We start from the raw sequence: 17297 nt of genomic DNA, 5'->3' as shown, positions 1-17297 counted from the left end.
GTAAGGCAACAAAAAACATTAAAACAAAGTCAAAAGACTGGAAAAAAAACTAACGCATATCATAGCAAAAACAACTAACCTGTAAGTAGATGGAAGAGGAAAAAAGTTGAAGAATGACTAGATCATCTGAACACCATGACCACAAAAGAGCCTTCACATATTTCAAGAAACCTTAAAAGAAAATTGCTTAGATCTTTTAGAACTAGAAGGCAAAGTGGAAAGAGAAAGAATCTTATCAGACACCTCCTGGAAGGCATCCTAAAATGAAAACTCCTAGGAACATTACAGCCAAAATCCAGAGCTTCCAGGCCAAAGAAAAAATACTGTAAGCAGTCAGAAAGAAGGAATTTAAATGCCAAAGAACCACAGTCAGGATGATATACAATTTAGCAGCCACCACCATAAAAGAGCAGTTGGTCAGTAATAAAATAATAACAAGAAATAAGTAGCAGATAGATAGTCCACATGCTGCACTGATAAACAGGAAATGTAAAGAGACCTGAAAGGTCCCTCAGGATAGATTCTTCCCCTTACCAACTCCCAATGGAGGACACGGAAAAGAGTCTCACAGGATAAGAATGGATGTATCTAATCTGTACCATTAGAAAGAGTACCCAACAGTGATAAAATAAGAGGTCCATTGAAATATGAACTGCAAATATTTTTATAACTATTCTAGCCCAATAGCACCATTATCATTATCTCATTTATAAAGCACTTTAAGGTTTGCAAAGCATTTTACATGTTATCTCAATGGTGCTATTATTGTACCCATTTTACAGATGAGAAAACTGAGGCTGACAGAGGTTAAGTGATTTGCTATCCACTGTAACATGTAACTGAGATGAATGAGGTTCCTATTGAGGAAGAAAAATACTATGTAATCTAGTATATAGCAGGTTTATAAAATATTAGAACAGCATTCTGCAAAGCATTAAAAAAAAAAGCCTTTAAAAACCAGGCTTAGATTGACTTAGCCTCACCAGACTCCAGTGAGTCTGCAAAGGTAGCAAAAACAATCATTGCTTCCAAGTTTTACATCTCCCCTGCTTAGAGTTTAATTAAAGTGCTATCGTATCAACTCTCCTTTTACCCCCTTTGGGTCAATCTATCTATCAAGTAGATTTCTATAGAAATGGAACAATAAAAAATGTTCCATTTTTAAATATTCAAAGTCATCTTTCAACTAAAAGATATGCTAAATTCAGGATTTAGTTTCCCAGTTAAAGAAATGCTATCTGGAGAACAAAGGGAGTTGGGAAATAAGGAAAAGGAAAGTACTCAAGTGGATTACCTGATTACTCCCTAAATCTAGCCACTAACAAAAAATAAGATTTCCACTTCAGATGAAAAGGCAGATACATTTAACATGCTGATTCCCTTATAATTTACTATTTCAAAAGGAAGACAAAACCATTTGTGAATACTACCTAAGTTAAAGCACAGTAGAGGTACTTACTGCTGGTAAAAGAGACTGCATATTTTGATTGGAGTCTGCTATCGTAGCAAGATAAACCAAATTTGTATGTAACATCTGTTGATACCTATTAAAAAATAAAATAAACCAAATACTAAAATTAAAAGCTGAAATAATCAAGTCAGGAATTATATATGAAGGTTATAATTCAAATATCAAAAAAGCAATGGAATCCCAAAACAATTTTTCAAACTTTTATGCAAAATAAGTATGAAAAATATATTTTACCTATGCATACTTCACTGTAACAACTGATTTCCACAGAAATCAATAAAAGAGAATTGGAGTGAAAGTTTTACTTCACTGAATCATTTTCAGATCGCAAAGAAATCTGAAACCCAAATATAAACCCAAGATTTTACTAGAATGCAAGAAAGCAGAATAAAACTGCATAATTCTTCTCACAAATGAAGAAATTGCCAATGATCTAGGCCCTTTGTAATCAGCAAATTCATTGGGACTTAGCAGACAAAATAAATTGGAATCACCATCTGTTAGTTTAGTCTCATATCAATAAATGCACTATTATATAGTAACAACACAGAAAGATAGAGCTTATGCATGCTACAAGGTGTTAAAAAAAATTTTAAAGCTCACTAATTTAGTTTACTGATTAAGCACTCCCCCTACAATTTCACTTATGTCATTAACTTGATACATTTGATTCATTCCTCACAAAAGTATAAAAGTGAATCCAGGAATAGCCCATCTTACATTTAGTATACTTCAAGTTAAGTCAAGAAATAAGTTACTAAGCAAATGTAAGAACTATTGAAAAAAAAGTTTAAATAATCTAATAGTAATTCAAAAAAATATTTTTATTCGAATTAACTATGCTTCCCAATATAAAGGCTGTGCTAAAAAAAAAAAAGCTTTCCAAAAACAGGAGTGGAGGAGTTATGCTAAATTCTGTCACATCTTGTTCCCTTCAGTTGTGACTTGCATGACATTCATGTCTCTTCCTCCCTCCTAAGGAAAAAGGGTATATTTTCTTCTCTTCAGTACTAGTTATTAGATAAAAAGTTATAACACAACTAGTTTGTAACCTTGTATTCCTCTCTGCATATACACTATGTAATACAATTGTTACTGGATTTTTAAATATTGTTATAGGGACAAAGATGAGAAAAAATATATATTTATAGGTGCATAGGTCCAGAGCTTGAAGAAACCAGAGACAAGCTAGTCTAATTCACTCATTTTGTGGATGATGCCTACTGATGTTGCTGATGGTCACACAGCAAGTAATCATCTGAAGCAGGATATGAACTCAGGTTGTCTGAGGCCAGGGCCAGTGCTCTTTCCATTACATCACGACTCTCTTAATATAATGAGAGCAATTAATTTCGTTTTTAAAATAGTCAAGCGTCATTACTAAGTGCCACTGCCCATATATATAAGAAATTTTTCATTATACCACAGTAAACATTTTTATTTTAGCAATTTTTTGTGACAGGAATGGAAATGGCATGGAATTTCCTGTTTTGTCTTTCTTTTCTCAAAATTTGCCATACCATTTTTAATGCTGATATTAAAGTCCTCCAGGTTTTCATTTTCCTACCTCTCAGTATTTGTAGAATTATATACAGATATCAGTAACTCCTGGTGTCTAATCCATCAATTTTTTATTAATTTACTTTTCTAATTTAGCTTTGCATATCCTATACACTAGGTAAACACAATGTTTGCCATTACTACAACAGTGAAGTCAGAACAGTACTTCAAAAGTGGTCATAAACAGTGATAAATTTGCTTGGCCAACATAGAGGAATAATTCTCAACCTTTGTGAAGCAGCATAGGCCCTTATTACCTCTCCCCTGGACTATTGTTAATAGCTTCCTACTGGCCTCAAGTTCCTTCCTATTCTTCCTCCTCTTTAATCTATCCTTTATACAAATGCCAAAATTAATTTTCCCAAGGCACAGGTCTAGCCATGACATTCCCCTGCTTTTAAAAAAAAAGTAACTACATATGTACTAGAGGAAAAAAAATTGTTTTAAGTGACACATGAATGTAATACAATATTACTGCATTAAAAGAAATTATGAATATGAAGACTTCTAAGATGCATTAACTAATAAAGACTGAAGCAGAACTAGAAAAACAAAACAAAATATGGAATGATTACAACAATAATAAAAGAAAAAGAACAAAAAAACAAAACTTAATACTGAAATTAAAATGACAGTTTGACTCAGGAGAAGAAATGAGAAAATTCCTTTACAGAAGTAGAGGAATATGGGTGTGGAACAGTGCCCATATCATCTGATTCAGATAATGTGCTACTCACTTTTGCTGGCTGTTTTTCCCTTTTTTTATTCTTTGTTATGAGAGATGGATTGCACATTGGGGTATACATGTGTATGTGTCTGTAGGTATGTATATATGTATATACATACAAACATATATGTACATATTGAGAAATGAAGGTGGTATAAAAAATAATTACTAAAAATTTTTAAACCAAAATATGTGCTATTGAGATTTTTCTGGAATATTAAGTCACTAATTAAGTAACAATACCACTTCTAATTGTATTAGAATACTATATGAATGTGAAGGAATTAATTCTAAATCAAAGAATCATCTGAGAATTGAAAAATCAGGAAGACTCATGATTCTTTCCCAGTCTATGATCTAATAGGAAGGTGAAGAATGAGTTAAAAGTCCATTAACCAATATTTTAAGTTTCTCATGTTGCACTAACTGATAATCTATTTAATTTTTTGTTTTTAAAAAATTTTACAGTTACAGTTAACTTCCAAAAGTGGGCCTTTCACTGCCCTGTGTATGATACTCATTTGTAGTTCTTCAGAGGCTCTGATGTCAAACTCAAGTAAAAATGGATCCCTGCTGGGAGCATAATGACTTAGAAAACCACAAATTAATATCATCTATGTTTTACTGTATTTTTATTTATTTTGTTAAACATTTCCCAATTACATTTTAATCTGGTTCTCTAGGCACCCAGACAACAAGTTTGACACTTCTGCTATATAACTAAAGAAAAGTATTATACAGAGGGCCAATGAAAAGTTGCATGGTGAGTGCATGGAGCAGGCTGCAACATACAACCAGGAAGAACAACAGAAGCAAAAGACATCATCAAGGAATTATGTGGCAGGAAGACTGGTTGAGGATATGGAAAGAAGAAATGCCAGAGTAATCCATGAGTATCCTTGCAATGTCAAGTTAAGTCAAGAAATACTTTCAACACATTGGGTACTCCCCACTCCCTACCAAGAACTGTTGGGAAAGCAAGCATAATAGACAGATGGCGTGGGGAGACAGGAGAAAACCTTCATAATTAGAGAGAACTCCTGAATGATGAAATCACAGATCAATTTAAGTATATTTAAAATACATATACCTACTCTGTTAAAATTATTATATGCATCTATTGAAGGGAAAAAAGAGAACACATAAGCTTCTTGTTTAAATAATACAATTATTAACCTATTGTACCAGAAATAGCTCTCATAAAAATCTAAAACTTTGACTGTCTTGGATAAATAATTATCGCTCAGTTTTCTCATGTAGCTACAAAATCAACCTGAAAATGAATTAATGTGCTGCTTTCTTTTTAAGAATACACCTACATCTACGAGCTGTGGGAAAGTATGCCTTTGATTTTATAAAGCAATGTGGATGTGTTTTTGACAACTTTTCTATTTATTTTTTTTCAAATCTCCTACATTAAAATAAATTTTGAATTGAGAATATTTTGAATTTCACAACACCCCTATGGAAAAAATATACTGTGGTTTCCAAAATCCATAGTTTTCAAAAACTAAGTCTGGAAACTGCAGCATGTAAACAGATTTGGAAAACCAAATATATTTATCATGGTAGTAATACTGCCTTCTCAGGTACATGTGGCAGAGATGCAGCAGAGCAGAGGAAATTCTTCAAAGTAGTAAACACATGTCAGCACATGGCCAATTGCTTAAAAGTCATTATCTTTAAGTTTCTGCAGTAATTAACAGAGTTCTGGTAAACAAGTGAAGACTTTATGTTATCTGCAATCAAATATCAGATACATTAAGTACTGGGGGAAAAGATATTAGAAGTGTGAGGTAACAATTTCCAGTATCAGTTTCTGTACTATGAAAGCCATATATGTCATAACAACCTTTTATACAGAAGAAGTCTTCCATTAGGATTTTTCCTGAGTCACAAAGCTCACAGAATCACATTATATTTGACCTGGAAGGGACCTCAGAGATTACCAAGCCCAACCTATTCATTTTAAAGATTAAGAAATCTGAGGCCCAATGAAAAGTGACTTGGCCAAGACCATAAAAGTAATGTGGCAGAACTAGGACAAGAAACTAACTCCTAGTTCAATGTTATTTTCAAATAGGAGAGCCTCAAACTGCATATTTTATATACAGTCTATATATAATCTATATTTTATACATCAGCAAAGATTTGGACTGTGCAGTACATTAGGGGAATTCATACAGACTTAACAGTTTGCTCATGATTTTCATGATTTTTTTTCCTTCTCTTCATATTCCTTTTTCCTCTCCCATTAACACTAGAAAGGCAACATGTCAATCAGTCAGTCAACAATAAACAAATTTTAAGCACCTACTGTGTTCCAGGCACTGTGCTAAGCACTGGGGATACAAAAAGAGGCAAAAGACAGTCCTTGCCCTCAAGGAACTTACAATATAATGGGAGAAACAACATGCAAACAAATGTCTATTAAGCAAGCTATATATGGGATAAATACGAGATAATTAATAGAGAGAAAGCACTAGAATTAAGAGGGCTTGGGAAGGCTTCCTGTAGTAGGTGAGATTTTAGTTGGGACTTAAAGGAAACCAAGTAGGTGAGTAGTCAGAGCAAAGGAAGAAGAGCATTCCAATCATGGGAGACAGCTAGAGAAAATACCCAGAGTCAAGAGATGGAGTGTCTTCTTGATGGAATAGCCAAAATGCCAATGATACTGGACTGAAGAGTACATGTCAGGGAGTACAGTGTAAGAAAACTTGAAAGGTAGGAGGGTACTAGGTTAAGAAGGGCTTTGAATGCCAAGTAGAGCATTTTGTATTTGATCTAGAGGCAACACAAAGTCACTGGAGTTTACTGAGTAGGGTGAGTGACATGATCAGACTTGTGCCTTAGGAATCACTTTAGTGGCTGAATGGAGAATGGACTGGAGTGGAGAGAGACTTGAAGCAGGAAGATCCACCAGCAAGCTATTGAAATAATCAAGATGCATGGTGATGGAAGCCTGTGCTAGAGTTGGAGTGGTATCAGGATGAGAAAAGGGGATGCAGAAATGTTGTAGGGGCCTTAGCAACAACTTGGATATGGGGAGTTAGAGATAGCGAGGAGTCCAAGATAATTCCTAGGTTGCAACCCTGAAGGATTAGAAGGAAGGTGTTGCCCTTTACAGTAACAGGGAAGGTAGCACATGGTAGGATTTGAAGGAAAAATATTCAATTCTGTTTTGACATAGCAAGTTTAAAATGTCTACTGGACATCCATCCAATTCAAAGAGGTCTGAGAGGCAGCTACAGATGTGAAATTGGAGGTCAGCAGAGAGACTGGGGCAGGAAAGGTATATTTGAGTGTCATCAACATAAAGACAGTAATAAAATCCATAGGAGCTGACAGAAATCATCAAGTGAAGTAGTGAAGAGGGTCCAGGACAGAACCCTGAGAGACACCTACAGTTAGAAGGCATGATCTGGAGGAGGATCCAGCAAGGGAAAGTGAAAAAGAGCAGACAAATAAGTAGAAGGAAAACCAGGAAAGAGGGGGTTATGCTGAAAACCTAGAGAAAAAAGTTATCAAGGAGAAGAGAATGATCAACAATATCAAAAGCTGCAGAGAGGTCAAGGAGAATGAGGACTAAGAAAAGCACTGGATTTGGCAACTAAAAGATCACTGATAACTTTGGAAAGAGCTATTTCGATAGAATGATAAAGTTGGAAGCCAGATTATAAGGGGTTAAAAAAAGAGTAGAAGAGAAAGTAGAGGTACCTATTGTAGACTGTCTTTTTGAGTTTAGTTACAAAGGGCAGAAGAGATACAGCATGATAGTTAGCAGAGATGGAAGGGTCAAGTGAGGGTTTTTTCAGGATGGGGGAAAAAGGGCATATTTTTTGAGCCAGCAGGGAGGGAGAGACTGAAAATAAGTGAAAGAGTAGGGGATGTCAAAGGAGGTAATCTGTTGCAAGAGAAGGGACTGGAATGGGATTACCTGAACAGGTAAAAAGGTTAGTCTTGGTAGAGAGTAAGGTCACTTTATCACGTGAAACAAGAAAAGTTAGTTTCAGAACTATGATTCTTTCCTACCTATTTTCTGAGCCATCTATCTACTCTACGATACTGTCCCTTCAGAAATACAAATCCCTTTATCTAAAGCCTGTTTTGAAGACTGATTAGAAGTAACAACCATACTTCATAACTTTTCTGGGTCAATGTTTTCCCAGTTTAGTCACTCTATGACATATAAATTCCTAAACTGGTTAAAACATACTTGTATAGCTTATTGGTTGAAGGTATCCTACCCAATAATCAAATTGGTGAGCACTGGAATTACTGGATCATAAATTTAGAACTGGAAAGGACCTTAAGAGATCACCTATTCTAACCTTATCCTTTTACAGGTGAGGAAGGAGGCCTCAAAAGGAGGAGTGTTTTGCCCAAGGTCACAAAGGCAAGAAGAGCTACGATTCAAACCCATTTCCTCTGACTTCAAATTCAATACTTTTTCTACTGGATCCACATTGCTGTCAGAACAGGCCAAATGCCTTCGTAAAAAAAAATAAATCTTACTTATTATAATAAAAAGGCAAAAGAAAATACAGGAAAAATTAGAAAAATGAGAAGAGGTTAATGAAGGGCAGAGGCCAGATGTGTTGAGAAAGCCTTGCTTGTTATGGCATACCAGCAAGTTCTTTCTGAAGCATTTATCTATGCTGACACATTGGGGGAACAAGTGTTCTATATTCCCTTTAAACATTTCAATTCTACTTATTCTTCCACTACAGAAATTATAAGTTATTACAGGAACTTGGAGAAGATATTTAAGTCACCTTAAAGACATCTAGACATCTGGTCTACATAAATATACTGTAATCAAGTATATAGTTATTTCATTACAAATTACTCATGTTTCTTCAGCAATAGTTCAGAGTATAACAATTTCCCAATACAGAAAGATCTAATTTTTCTTTGAATGATATATGCTTACATCATTTATCTGTATAGAAGAGTGAGAATCTTAAAAAAAATATTTAACTTCCTTAAACAACACATTTCACTTTTTGTAAAAATGAAAAATCAATACCAAAAAAAAAAGTTTCAGATCAATCTTACTGAGAGCATTCTGTAGTCTTTCCTTTATTCTGATAATCCATTATACACTGAATAAGATGGTTATTTTCATCCAACATCTGAAATAAAATTTGAAAAAGTTGGTCATAAACTTGAACATCAGATAAAAGTATCATAAGCTCAAAAGCCTACAATATTAATAAGTGCTATTTTTCAAAATGACTCTGACTTTGAAGAACCCATAATAAAAACTCTGAAGCAATTATTGCATATTATCATAAAAGCATCATATAGATATGTAAAGGCATAACCAGCAACAACTTAAAATTCTTAATTGCTCTTACTCTGACATTTCACTACTTTTTAGTTTATTTAGCTTTTTCAAAAAAATTAAATTACTTATGTCTCTTTTTACATAAAATTATGTACTCAACTATTTGAGTTTTGAAATGGAAATGTTTATACAAAACCTCTACGAAAATGGATTTTTTAATGCAAACAATAATTGACTTCTGATTTCATAGGTTTAGAAAGCTCTTCCTGGTGAGGAACTTCCTGTACCCGTACAGATAGGTAGGTACCTTACAGTTTTAATAAGTTACCCAGAACACTGAGAAGCGAAAGTGGATTTGCCCAGAATCATAGTACCTAAGCAGCTAGACTTAAACCCAGGACTTCCTAACTCAAGTCTCGCTCTCTATTTCCTGTATCTCACCACATCACTTAATAACAATAATAATGGCTGACACTTTTTAGGTGAGCACTTTTTTAAATTCTGTAAAGATAACAACCCTGATAAGAGGCAATGAAGTACCACTAGTGGACAGATGATGGGAGTCACAAAACCATACATTCAAGCTTTGTGTCTACCTGGGCCAGTCAGTTTAACCTCTCACTGACTCAACTCTCTAAGTGTGTAAAGGTGCAGGGAACAGTCGCAGATGTCCATTGACAGAGGGAGTTTGCTCACTGGGAGTTCCCTGCACCATTTCAATAACAGGTCCAGACCAAAAACAGCCACAAAACAATCCTGTGAAGTAGATACTACAGGTATTATTATCCCTGTTTTCCAGATGAGAAAAGTCAGAGAAGTTGAATATTAGACTTGGTCATGGAGTCCCTAAGACAGCAAGTGTCAAAGGCAGGAAATGAATGAAAAACCTTCCTGACTCAAAGCCCCACAGCCTTTTCCACTACACCTCACTGCCTTGCTATCAAAGGTTTCTAAAAACACATGATATTATCATCTTCTATTTAGTGAACTGGGGATTTTTTCCTTTGTACAGTCTTTTTTTGTTTGGGAAAGAAGTGGTTAAGGTAAGTTCAAGTTATCACTGTCTCCTCTATTAGATCTAAGTTATTGTCTGAAGTGTAGAAGGAAAGATTGAAGGTTCCTTTCTTTTAAATTTAAACACATCTTTCAGTAAAAGTTAATTCTGGACTGCTCAGAATGAATTATAGACTTGATACAATAAAACGATAAACATAATAAAAACAGCTGAAAACAAAATACATTAAAAATCAATACTACCTCATATCATACAAGTTACTACCATCCAAAGCATTCCTGGTTTTAAAAAATTTAAAAAGTAACATAATTTACTTTTAAATATAAGAAGTCATATTAAACTTAATGATTTAGTTACTGGTGATATATTATTGTGGGACAATCAGTGGGAAGTGACAAGGATATTAAAAAGCATTCTTCAATTTTTTAATAAGCGCATCAACATTAATATTAGATAGGCAACTTGCCAATGTAAATAGAATGCTAGGCATGGGAATAAGGAAAACTTGGAATGGAACCCTACTTCTGACATTAACTAGCTATGTGACCATAGATGGCCCTGTCTCCTATCCTTACTTTCTTCATCGAGAGTCAGCACCCACCTCACAGGGGTCTTATGAGACTCAAAAGATACTATTCATTAAAGCACTTGAGGAACATTATCTAAAAAAAGTCCTTAACTGTGACATTTTATTCATATTTATGTTCTTACTTGTTAAAAGAAAATATATAAATTTCCACTATTATAGTAAATGATAGTAAGTATAATAAACATATAGATGAAGTCAGGCAAGGTGAATAAATGAGGACTTGGAGCCTGGAAGTCCTGGGTTACTAACGTGACCTTAGCAAGTCACTCAGCAACTTTCTAAGATTTACCTACTAAATCACAGATGGATTGCCAGGGAGTATTTGAAATAGAATCATTAGCATTTTCCCCAAAAGCCTATTTCCCTGTTTCCGGGCTCTTCATCCTACGTATCAAGGACATATTAATCTTGGTGGACAATTCAGATTCAAACACTACACTGATAAAAAAAAAATTCAAGTTCCCCACTGCTTACTAAATAAAGTCCAAATTCCCTAGCCTGGCATTTGAAGTTCTCTACAATATGGATGTCACTTAAGGCTTTCTAGCCTTAGCTCATACTATTCTTCTTCAATCACTAAATCCCTAACAAATTTTCCCAACAATCTCATCCCACCTCTCCACAGCACACAAACTACTACTTATATTCCAACAAACTCTAAATGTGGAATCCTACCCTATTTATCAACGTCCAACTATCTTCCAGGTAAGCCTATCCTGATCATCTTATCTTATCATCTATCTTCTTTGAATTCTCTTAAGACTTTTCCATACACTTATCACACTCTAAAATTTGGGTAGGTCTTAAGAAATGAAAGAATAAACATCTAAGTGACTACTTTGTACAATGAACTGGGGATATAAATATAAAATCGGAGATCATATTCTAATGGTGGAAACAAGACATACAGGAAGTTTCAGCTTCAAGTCCAATGGAAAAGCCCAATGGCTATTAAAGGTGCAGTAGCAAAGTAGATGGCACTGTTTCTTTAATCTTGTTTCCACTGATTTTTTTTCCTGATATTGAACTGCTTGACAGAAACCAAGGCCAGTGGGGTTGAGAACTCTCTTTTCTGGATCTTCAGTAGCTGTGATTGTTGAGAAGTTTGCTTCAGCACCTATAGAAGCAATTGCCGGATCTCATCTCCACAGGAGTCAATTCCCAGGATGACTGATCCTGGGCCTGGAATGGAACCATGCACTCTTAGGCTTACCTGTCCAACAGTATTCACTGATGAGTGATTGGTGTTGGTAGTGGCAATGAAGGTCAGTGCCTTCTCCTCAGGGATTATTCCTCCCCTCAATGATACCTGGCTCTGTGGACAGAACACTGAGCCTGGAGTCAGGAAGACTCATCTTCATGAGTTCAAATCTGGCCTCAGACACTAGCTGTGTGACCAACCTTGGGCAAGTCACTTAACCCTGTTTGCCTCATCTCTTCATCTGTAAAATGAGCTGGAGAAGGAAATGGCAAATCACTCTAATATCTTTGCTAAGAAAACCTCAAATGAGGTCCCAAAAAGTCAGATACAACTGAACAATAACATGAGCTGGGGGATTAGGCTGGTGATCTAGGAACACTGCTAATTCTAGGGCTCTTAAATTCAGGGTCCTAGGCAATCTCCATCAAAGTCTGAGGAGAAGTGGTAGTATAGGTGATCAGTGGTATAAGTAGTTGGATTTGCCCAGCACATACTGCCAATGGTCCATCCTTCAGTATGCCTTGCTGCTTCAACTAGGTGTCCCTGTAGAGGATAGGTGCTAGGTGACAAGGATGGCTAGCCCAATTGCCACACAGTAGCCACTTCCCTGGAAGATGGTGAAGGAAACTGGGCCTGAAGCAAAACCATTAATAACAGCTATCATTTATATAATGTTTTTAAGGTTTACAAAGGGCTTTACAAATATTATTTCATCTGATCCTCCTAACAACCCTAAGAAGTAGATGTTATTATTATCCCAATCTTTACAGAAGAAGAAACTGAGGCAGAGGTTAATGGCTTGCCCAGGGTCACACAGCTAAGATCTAAAGTTCAATTTAAACTCAGGTCTTCCTGATTCCCGGTTCACTGCTTTATTGACTTTACCACCTAGCTGCCTAATTTCCCCCAAAGATGGCCGCTGGTTATCAGTGGTGGTGGTGGCAGTGGTGATGTCAAAGATGTCCTACTTCGTCACAGAATTACTCCCCACAATGATGGCTATGGGGGCAAGGCTGGAAGCAGGACTGGTACTGAGCTCATTCCACTCTGCATCTGCTACTCTGCCTGGCCTCCACTCCACAGAACAAGATGTCCCACCCAGGTTAAGCTCATCACTTATCACCATGCTAACTTCTTGCCATGACAAACACCACTTCCCCCTTAGCCTCCTCTCCCTTCTGACAGGAGGGTATAGTACCAAATTTCTCCCAATACATTCCTTTATAGAATACAGAAACAAGACTTCTTGATTCATGACCTGCATCTTTGGCTCTGCCTAGTTTCAACTCCACAGAATAAGCTGTCCCAGCACCAGGTACCCCCTAGTCTCTTCCTCCACCCCCACTTTCCTACCTCCTTTTGCATGCTGTCTCCCCCCAGACCCATTAGATTTTAAACTTCTTGAGGGCAGGGACTGCTCTTTTTTTTTTTTAATCCCCAGTGCTTAACAGTGCCTGGCACATAGTATGCATTTAATAAATGTTTACTGGATTAGACTGAGGGACACTGCCATCCCCTAGGAGTCTGGGTTAACCTGTCCAACCATGGTAGTTGGTCAGTGGTTGGTGGTGTTATTGATGAGGAAAGCAGGCCTCTTTTCCACATGTAATGTTCCCTTCAATGATGACTGTGGGAGTTAGGTTGATGTTCTGGAGGACACTACTATTAATGGAGCTCTTGGGTTCAGGATCCTGGGTTACCTGGGTTAACTCCATCATGGCATGGTCTGAGGGAAGGTGGTTAAGATGGTGGCAATGGTTTAACATTTAGCTCTACTAAGTTTTAACTATTAAGGCTGCTTAATGCAGGCTAAATAATTTGTATTAAGATTTTTAAAAACCACAAGGAATAATCTAATACTTGCCTTTAAAAAGAGCCATACTATATATTCTCTGGAAGATGGTACTCTCTGCTATTTTTAAAGACTCCAAAGATGGAGACTGAGAACACCTTGCTGATCCACTCCATATTCTAACAATCTTGATTGTTTATATTTAATTAAGTATGGGAGGGAAGTCTGACCTGATATAGATCTATAATTTATAGTCTTAGTTGCCTAAGGAAACTGAAAGGTTAAGTGACTTTCTCAGAGTCATACAGTTATTATTTTTAAGAGGCAGGCCTTGAATCCAACTTAGTTTTTCTGCCACCAAAGCCAGATAAATGTATAGCTACTTCTTATCTTTATTATTTGTACCATAAATGTTTCACAAGGAGTTTAAACCCACCTGCTTAAATTCTATAGTCAGTAGAAACAGTCTACCACCACCTCTCAAGGAACAGGTTACTTTTCTTTAGATTTTATCAACATTCTGACCCCATTTTACATAATACAAAACCTGCATGACCTTGGGCAAACCACTCACCTCCCACAGCCTTGGTTCCCTCTCAGCTCTGCCATTTTCTACCAGTGTAACCACTGGGCAGTTGGGTTAAACAGTGGATAGAGTACCCAGCCTGGAGTCAGGAAGACTCATCTTCCTGAGTTTAAATCTGGCCTCACTTACTAGCTGTGTGACCTGGAGCAAGTCTCTTAACCTTATCTGCCTCAGTTTCCTCATCTGTAAAATGAGCTAGAGAAGGAAATGGCAAACCACTTTAATCTTTGCCAAGAAAACCTCAAATAGGGTCATAGAGTCAGACACTACTGAACAACAACAAAGAATACAATTAAGGCAATTCACCTTTCAGGGTCCCAGTTTATTTATTTAAAAGGTTGTACTAAGTGAGTACTAATGTTAGTTCCAGCTTTAAGTTTATGAACATGTTTTTCAAAATGAGGTGAGGATGGTTGGACTAGATCAGCTTTCTAAAATTTTCAGTTTTCAGATAAAATCCCACTTTTCACAGAAAGCTTTCCCTGATCCTCCTTAATTCTAGCTCCTTCCCTCTGTTGATTATTTCCAATTTATGCTGTATGTAGCTTGTACATAATTGTTTGCATGTTGCCTCCCCCATTAGATGTGAGCTCCTTAAGAACAAGGACTATCTTTTTACCTTTCTCTGTATCTATATATTTAACTCAGGGTCTGGCTCACCTCATAGTAGGTGTTTAATAAATATTCTGACTGACTCAAAGTCTTAAGAATCTTGAGGGGCAGAAGGAGGAGGAAAAGACAGAGGAACAAGAGGAGGGATTGGAGGAGGAATTAAGAGTACTGGACCCACAAAAAGAAAAAGCTGGATTCATACTACATCTAACATTTACTGGTTCTGTGACCCTTATCTTAACCTCTCTAAGCCTCAGTTTACTCACCTATTGATAAAAATAACAATAACAGGATCTACGCTAATAGGATTTTTGTGAGAACCAAAATATAATGCATATAAAGGTCTCTGAAAAATTTTAAACCTATATAAAAATGTGACTGATCATTATTTTTAGGTTCATAACATTTAGCTCTAGAAGGCAATTTAGAAACCCAGTTGAGTTTTTGTTTTGTTTTTTTTTAAACAGATGAGGAACCTAAAGTTTCAATAGATGAAGTGACCTGACAAAAGTCATAAATAAGTCGCCCAGCCAGAATTCACATCTGGGTTCTCCCATTCCAAATGCTTACATTCTTTATACTTAAGTCTTCAAGGCTGGAAATCTCCCTAACGTGTTATAAAATACAAAAATTACATCATCGAAGCACAGCCTAGGCATTAAGTTCAAAAAACAAACACCTAGGCAAACCTTTAAACCCATAGGGGAACACTAATTTGATGGGGGTTTGTCGTGTTGTTTTTTTTAAAGGCAGTTAGTATCATGTCAACAATATTTATAGGTGGTCAATCCTGCCGTGGCACTGGGACTTAGGGATGTCTCCAGTTCCCTTTTCTTCAACTTAAACAGAAGAAAAAAACCGTTTGACAAGCAACAAAAATCACGTAGGAATGAAGTTTTTAAAAGTTCCAGAAGTGCAGTTCACGCCGCCGCTGCTCGCCGTCAGAGGCCAGTGAAGGACAATACGAGGGGGGGCCTCGGCGCCTCCGGCCGCACGGAATCCCACCTCAGGCAAAGGTCAGAGGGCAGTGGAGAGGAGGAAGGATGGTGGCGAGAAAAGAAAGCCGCCTCGAGCACCCCAGGGGATCCCCCTCCTCACAGCTCCCACAGATGCCTCCACTCCCCTCATTCCTGCCGAGCTCCAGGACCCCAGGGCGGGGAAGCGCCTAGGGGGAGCGCTAAGGGGAAGCGCACTGCGCGCCGCCGCTCCCCGCCCCCACCCGCGCGCCCGCGCCGCACGGAGCCTGCGCGACGGGAAGGGGGCGGGGCGTCACAAAAGTAACTCCAGAAGCGACATGTGGGGGGCGGGAGGGCCACGAACTCCCGAGAGACTTGCCCGCGTCCAACCCACCGCCACACATCCTACCCCTCCTCCTCGAGTTATCCTCTGGCAGCCAGGGGAGCGCGTGCCCGCCGCCTCCCCCCTCCCAGCGGCTCCCTCACAAACCAGCCGCCGCCCCATCCCCAGAGAAATCAGGCGGCGCTTCACCGGGCTTTTGTGCGTGTGGGAAAGTGAGCGAGAACGCGGGGAAAAGTCCGTCGGAGGAAGCAGTGTTGCCTCCCGTCCCCCAGCACCCACTAGGCCAGAGCCCGTGGCTGCGCTTGTGACCGTGGCTGCGCTTGTCCCCGCGCGCGCGCACAAACACACAGCCACTTCCCAGTCAGGCCCCCCCCGACCCGTCTCCCCGAAGTGCTGCTTTACCTTCTGAATCGCCGCGGGAGTGATCTCTCCCTTGCCCCGCTGCCTCGGGGCTGCGAACGCCACCGACATATCGGCTTCTCGCAGCCGTCCCCAAGATCCAGCAAGTCCCGGGCGCTCCGGGGTGAACAGAAAACTGGGGGAGAGAAGCCTGCCTCTTGGGTGGAACCACCGGGAGACAGCGAGAGGGGGACCGTGTTGGGGGCGTGCTCACGGCACGGAAGTGCCGCCCTGCCAAGCGCCCTCTCTCACCCTCTTTCCATACGAACCCCCGTCCCCCCACTCCCAAGACAGCCCTAGGTGGGGAAAGGGCAGGCTTCGTGATCTCGTCGTCCTCGAGAATAGCCCGAGCCTTCCTCCTCCTCCAGCGCTCCCCCACATACACCTTGTCATAATGGTACAGTCCTGCTACTGCCCTCCCTACGCGCCAGCGATTCAGGAAATGGTCGGGCCGCCCGCTTAGAGCCGTGGGGAGGCCGGAGCTGCCTCTGTCACAGGAAATGCGAGAGGCCGAAACCAGCCCGCCCCTTCCACCCCAGCGCAACCCTCTGCTCCAGTAGGCTGGAGCATCCCTGGAGCCGGCTTCCACTGCTGCGTGGATGACAACGGATTACTCTTCTCCAGATTCTCCCCAACCCCGCGTTAGAAGTTGTGCTCTAGGCTCGCTACTCCGGGGCGCAGGGCGGGAAAAAGCACCGGGGCGGGAGGCACGCGACGGGAGTTTCTCCAAACTCCAAAAGCATCTGCTGAACAGAG

At 38.8% G+C, this 17297-nt stretch overlaps 1 protein-coding gene across 1 annotated transcript in view; it reads right to left on the bottom strand.

Annotated features, from left to right (window-relative positions):
* The window catches only part of SS18 (SS18 subunit of BAF chromatin remodeling complex), a 94263-nt gene extending 77551 nt beyond the window's left edge, over positions 1-16712 (bottom strand). The window contains 3 exon segments of the mRNA XM_020968694.2: positions 1460-1544; positions 8817-8893; positions 16545-16712. Of these exon segments, the coding sequence (XP_020824353.1) occupies positions 1460-1544; positions 8817-8893; positions 16545-16613 (231 nt within the window). The 5' untranslated portion in view covers positions 16614-16712.
* Positions 16713-17297: the final 585 nt, after the last annotated feature.

The sequence above is a fragment of the Phascolarctos cinereus genome, unplaced genomic scaffold (genome assembly GCF_003287225.1).
Source record: "Phascolarctos cinereus isolate Bilbo 61053 unplaced genomic scaffold, phaCin_HiC Scaffold_4;HRSCAF=312, whole genome shotgun sequence".
In the NCBI taxonomy this organism is placed as follows: Eukaryota; Metazoa; Chordata; class Mammalia; order Diprotodontia; family Phascolarctidae; genus Phascolarctos; species Phascolarctos cinereus.
This window is presented reverse-complemented; position numbering and strand designations above follow the sequence as displayed.